Here is a 6,027-nt window from a genome sequence, read left to right as displayed (position 1 = left end):
GTTAAAAAATGAAAGCGGGGGGGGGGGGATTATTTCACATCTGACCACCTCGTTAGCCCATCTTCTTTATTTAGTATTGTGAATATGTATTTAACAATGATGGCAGTCTCTTCCACCATGTGCCGTTCGACATGTGGATAGCAAGACCTGTGAATGTTGGATTGTCGAGTAAAACGGGGGGGGGGGATTATTTCACATCTGACCACCTCGTTAGCCCATCTTCTTTATTTAGTATTGTGAATATATATTTAACAATGTCGGCAGTCTCTTCCACCATGTGCTGTTCGACATGTGGACAGCAAGACCTGTGAATGTTGGATTGTCGAGTAAAACTGGTGTTCACCTCGAGATCGCTAAAGACAGCAGTTTCCTTTTGCAGAGTCCGCCAGAGGCAGCGACAGTGAAGACGAAGTTACACAGGTGAAGCGTAAAAAACAGATTGCGTCAGATTCTGAAATGGATAGCGATGCCGAAGGACAGAAAGGTAAGCGTTGCATTTTGCCGCTTCCTGCTGGGACTGAAGTTAGGCAATTCATTTCACGTCTACCCGTAATATCTTGTGACGGGAAACAGCAGGTGTGGTAAACCAAAACTGCACAAACAGTTTAAGCTAGGGGTCCCCAACTTTTTGAGCCTGCGTGCACCTTTGGCATTCTGACACAGCGTGGTAGGTGCAGCTACCGAATGGCTACTGTGCACAGGAGGCAGAGCCACACGTACAGGGGATGCCCAAGTGCAGGGGAGAGGAGGGGTCATTTTAAAAATACACGGGGGAAGAAAGGTGAGAAAGAACAAAACAACCGCTGCGGTGCCAGCTGTCACTGAGACAATGTTATTTTAATCGGCATGGCCAATCAGAAGCCCTGCTGGACAGGAGTCCCACCCGGCCCCACCCACTTTCTAAAAATACTTGGTGGGCGCCAGGAAAGTTGTCAGTGGACACGATGCTGGGGACCCCCGGTTTAAGCAACTAATCTGCATGCTAGTGTTGGCCGTGCTTTTCAGTGCACTTTGCGGCTGGGAGGTTTTGGGTCACCTCACATCCGTTACTTTATAAGTGGTCTGAAAGGAAGTCACTTTCGCTGGAGGCATCCTATGTACTAGAGATGGTTTGTGGGCTGGATCCAACAGCTGGGACAGTTTTGTGTGGTCCCTGGGGAGCCCCGTCCCGTTTTAACCCACGTGTGGGAATAATTTGCTCTGGTCCTCTTGTTAGGCTGCAAGTAGATCAAGATGAGTAGCCGTGTCAGTCTGTCTCTAGCAGTAGAAAAGAGCAAGAGTTCAGGAGCACCTTAAAGACTCACAAAATTTTTGTCAGGGTAGCAGCTTTTTATTATCGTTGTTGTCGTTAAATTTATATACAGCCTCTCACCACCAAATGGTCTCAAGGCGGCTAACAGCAGTTAAAATATTAACAGATTATCAATTAAAAACATAATGCAAATAAAGCTAAAAAGCAGCTCATATAAACAGACCCAACTAATAAAAAGCTAAATGGAAGAGCTCTACTTTGCAGGCCCCGTGGAACTTAGATAAGTCCCACAGGGCCCGTGTACCATCTGACAGCTGGTTCCACCAGGACGGGGCCACCACAAAGAAAGCCCTTGTCGTGGTGGACACCAGGCAGTCATCCTGGGTCCAGGTACCACAAGCAGGTTGCGGGTTAAAGATGGCAAATTTCAGGGGGGAACATGTCAAAAGAGGCGGTCGACCAGGTATGAAGATCCCAGCACCTTAAATTTGATCTGGGGTCATGAAAGCTTCCTACCTTGCCACAAATTCTGTTAGTCTTTAAGGTGCTACTGGACTCTTTCTCTTTTCTACTGCTTTAGGCTGTAAGCAACTGAGGTCACCTTTACTGTTTTGTGGTATCTGTTTCTTTGATTTTGCAATGGAACTGGACGGCTTTGTTTGTAGTGCTGTATCTGACCAGGCTCGTTTCGTAATCAATAAGCTGTTATCGTTTGAAGGGAGCAGCTTTACTTTGAACCCCGAGGGGGTCAGACTTTCATGATAAAATACAATTCCAGCCCTGGGGCTTCTACCTGTTCCCCAAAAATCCAGCAGCTGGTCATGCCCGCTTCAAGCCAGACCTTTGGGTATGAGCATGAAAGAGCCGGGCAGAGTTCTGAGTGGGCAAAACCATGATTCAGACCCGTCAGTGTTCCGCAAGAGCCGTGCCAGGGTAGATGAACAGAAGGTCACCTTTTCCTGCTCATCTGTCACTTCCTTGCGTAGGAGTGTTTTGTTAAGAGTTCGCGCTCAGGGTCTTCTAAAAAATATTATTATTAGATAATCAGTAGTGTTGTGATGCTATAGCTCTAGTTTTTAAATCCCCCTTTCCAGCTAAAAATTTCCTCTCAAAGCGGCCCTTGGGAATAACAGCCAACACAAATGTCATTAAAATGTGAATGTTGGGTTTCTGAAGCAGAATGCAGGCGCACTGGGGGGGGGGGGTGGGCTGCTGCTTGTTCTCCTCTGAGGGGAGTTGAAGGGGGACTTTGCTGGGTCTAAACAGAATCATAGAACCACAGAGTTGGAAGGGGCCATACGGACCATGTACTCCAACCCCTGCTCGATGCAGGATCAGCCTAGAGCATCCCTGACAAGTGTTTGTCCAGCCCCTGCTTAAGGACTGCCAGTGAGGGGGAGCTCACCACCTCCCCACTGTTGCACAACTCTTACTGTAAAAAAGTTTTTCCTAATATCCAGCTGGTACCTTCCCACCCTTAAAGGTTTCAACCCAGTATTGCAAGTCCTCTCCTCTGCTGCCAACAGGAACAGCTCCCTGCCCTCCTTTAAGTGACAGCCCTTCAAAGACTTCAAGAGAGCAATCCTGTCCCCCCTCAACCTCCTCTCCTCCAGACTGAACATTCCCAAATCCCTCAGCCTTTCCTCATAGGGCTTCTTGGTCTCCAGGCCCCCGATCATCCTCGTCGCTGTCTTCTACACCCGCTCCATTCTATCCACATCCTTTTTGAAGATGAGCTCCAGAACTGCACAGAGTATTCCAGGGGTGGCCTGACCAATGCAGTGTACAGCGGGACTGTCACATCTTGCAATGTGGATGTTATACCTCTGTTGATACAGGCACGATCCCAGGCATGATAGAGGGGTGACCTCTTCCTGCCTTCCCTCCTCCTGTTGTTCTGGGCCTGCAAGACCTGGCATGAGAACACAAGTCCGAGTCAGCTCTCTGCACCCTACTTTAGTCATACGGCAATCTGTTCTTGAAACCAGCCTTTCACAGGGCATCGGAGGGATCCTGTACAGATCAGAGAACAACTGGGCCTGCAAGACCTGGCATGAGAACACAAGTCCGAGTCAGCTCTCTGCACCCTACTTTAGTCATACGGCAATCTGTTCTTGAAACCAGTCTTTCACAGGGCATCGGAGGGATCCTGTACAGATCAGAGAACAAAAAAGACCTGGATTGTTGATCAGCGTTGTGTTTGATGGGAGGTGGGGAGCAAATGTTGTCATCCGTTGCTGGGAAGGAAGGACTCTAATCTTCTGGCTTTTCATTTTCTCTGGGCAAGGCAATAGGGATGCGATGGACCTGTTTGGAGGGGCAGATGATATTTCTTCAGGGAGCGACGGAGAAGACAAGCCCCCAACTCCAGGGCAACCTATCGTAAGTACATTCGGCAGGCGCAGGCGTCAGGAGGCTCGGCGTTTCAGCTTTTGGCACAGTCAGCTAGATTTGCCTTGGAGTGCCAAGCTGAGCATCGGGAGCCCAAGACTGGATCCAGGCAGCTCTTCCTCTGCTGAAAAAGACAGGATGGGGGTTCCATCAGAGCCACTGAAAAGGCTCTGCTGGGAATAATGGGATCGCCATGAACAAAAGCTGTCCGGGACAAGGCTGGTAGTAAGGAGGGGAACTGGGTGAGGCTGAATGGAAAAGCTGGCCGGGCCCAACTCAATATTTGTACTTAAATTTACCTAATTATACTGGACATTATAAATGCCAATTGTTGATACATTTAGAAGGGGCTGCATTGAAAATGTATTCTTTAGATTACATCATGCTAGATAAGACTGTGATCCTATGTAGGCTTGCTGACAGCAAGTCCTAGAATGTGAGAGTTTTGAAGCCGTGGGGGGGGGGATCTTTCCCCAGCATGGAAATTACTGGATAAAATTGAAAAACATGCACTACTTACTCTTATTACAAAACGCAAACTTATTTTTAATACTTTAAAGACATAAAATGTGTCATTTGTAGCATAGTACAGTTGTAGATGTTATTTGGCACATGTATGGAATATAAAAGTATAGTTAGTCTTAGCTTTCTACAAATGGATGTATATGGAGAGTGTGTGTATGTGTGTATGTATGTGTATATGTGTGTATATACACACACACATATATATACATATGTGTGTGTGTTTGTATGTATGTTATATGCCTGACCTGGATAGTCCAGCCTAGCCCGATCTTGTCAGATCTCAGAAGCTAAACAGGGTCAGCCCTGGTCCGTGTTTGGATGGGAGACCTCCAAGGAATACCAGGGCTGTGAGGCAGAGGCAGGCAACGGCAAACCACCTCTGCACGTCTCTTGCTTTGGAAACCCTATGGGGTTGCCATAAGTCAGCTGTGACTTGATACCATGTTTTCCTGAAAATAAGACACTGTCTTATATTTATTTTTTCTCAAGAAGACACACTAGGGCTTATACCACAAATGCATAGAAATCCTGCTAAGGCTTATTTTTGGGGTAGGTCTTATTTTGGGGGAAACAGGGTAGCACTTTACATCACCACTACGTATATGTATACACATGCATGTGCATGTGTGTATACACACACCAAATACTATCTATAGAAATGGAGGGTGAGACTGGGGCGGGCAGGCAAGGTGCTGCGCCCCCTCCTACGGAAGCTCATATATCTTAATTTTAAAGGTTAGCAGAGGAAGGCAAGCTGCACTCCCGAAGTGTAAAAAACTATTGCTCGTCTCGTTTGTTCCATGTTCCCCCAAACTTCCAGTTTTTTCTGTTGAAAACTCTTCTTGTGGGGGGATGAGGACTGGAAAAATTCAGGGAAGATCCATTCTTTTTTCCCCTGGGGCATGTCAGGTCCCGCTGACTTTGTCGTATCTCTCTTCTGAGTAACCATGGGACAGATCCGCCCACGATGTCTAGAGCAAAAAGGAAGTTGCCTTATGCCGTACCTGATTTGGTTTGGTCTCTGTCTGCCATCCGTGTTAGGATGAGAACGGGCTGAATGAGGATCAGCCGGAAGAAGAGCCTATTCCGGAGACCCGAATAGAAGTGGAAATTCCGAAAGTGAACACTGACTTGGGAAACGACTTGTATTTCGTGAAGCTTCCCAACTTCCTCAGCGTAGAGCCCAGGTAGAAATCCTCTTCCCCTAACCCTGCCGCGGTCCTGAGAATCTGCACTCACGGTTCGGTTGAAGATCTCTGGTACTGTCTGACTTGGTATGAAACCACGTCAGGTGTTCAGCTGATAGAGTGTGCGCCATGCTGCAGTGTACTGTTCGGTATGGGAAGTGCAGTTTCCGAAGCGCAGGTGCATTTATGGGTTGCTTGCAAGGAAGGGTGGCCTTACAATCCAATTAAATAAATAAAAATATGGTAGCAGAGTGTCTAATCATGTATTTCAGACCATTCGACCCTCAGTATTATGAGGATGAATTTGAAGACGAGGAGATGCTGGACGAAGAAGGTAGAACACGGTTAAAACTGAAGGTATCGCCTGGAACGCTTCCTCCCCTCCCCTTGTGAAGATCATAACCTGCATTGACTGGTTTCATCTCTTGTTCGTTCAAAATGCTCCCATCTCACCTTCCTGCTTAAACGATTGGCACCCTGAAACCCGCATCATTAAAACAAACAAACATACAATTTAAAAGTAGCAGTACCAAAAACATCCATTTAAAAATGGCAAGAATGGCAAAAAGAAGCCATAATATCTAGATGATGCTTTAGAACTCACCACTTGGGGGTGAGGAGCAGTGTGGGATGGGGGAACATCCCCGGATTGAACTTTGCTGCTGACGTCGG

General features: G+C 47.1%; 1 protein-coding gene across 1 annotated transcript in view; it reads left to right on the top strand.

The window, feature by feature from the left end:
• The window catches only part of LEO1 (LEO1 homolog, Paf1/RNA polymerase II complex component), a 27,677-nt gene that overhangs the window by 5,094 nt on the left and 16,556 nt on the right, over positions 1 to 6,027 (top strand). Inside the window, exons 3-6 of the mRNA XM_015425480.1 lie at positions 380 to 484; positions 3,540 to 3,634; positions 5,210 to 5,355; positions 5,628 to 5,712. Of these exons, the coding sequence (XP_015280966.1) occupies positions 380 to 484; positions 3,540 to 3,634; positions 5,210 to 5,355; positions 5,628 to 5,712 (431 nt within the window). The remainder of the gene's footprint in view (positions 1 to 379; positions 485 to 3,539; positions 3,635 to 5,209; positions 5,356 to 5,627; positions 5,713 to 6,027) is intronic.

Source organism: Gekko japonicus, unplaced genomic scaffold (genome assembly GCF_001447785.1).
Source record: "Gekko japonicus isolate JY-2015 unplaced genomic scaffold, Gekko_japonicus_V1.1 scaffold462, whole genome shotgun sequence".
NCBI lineage: Eukaryota > Metazoa > Chordata > Lepidosauria > Squamata > Gekkonidae > Gekko > Gekko japonicus.
This window is presented reverse-complemented; position numbering and strand designations above follow the sequence as displayed.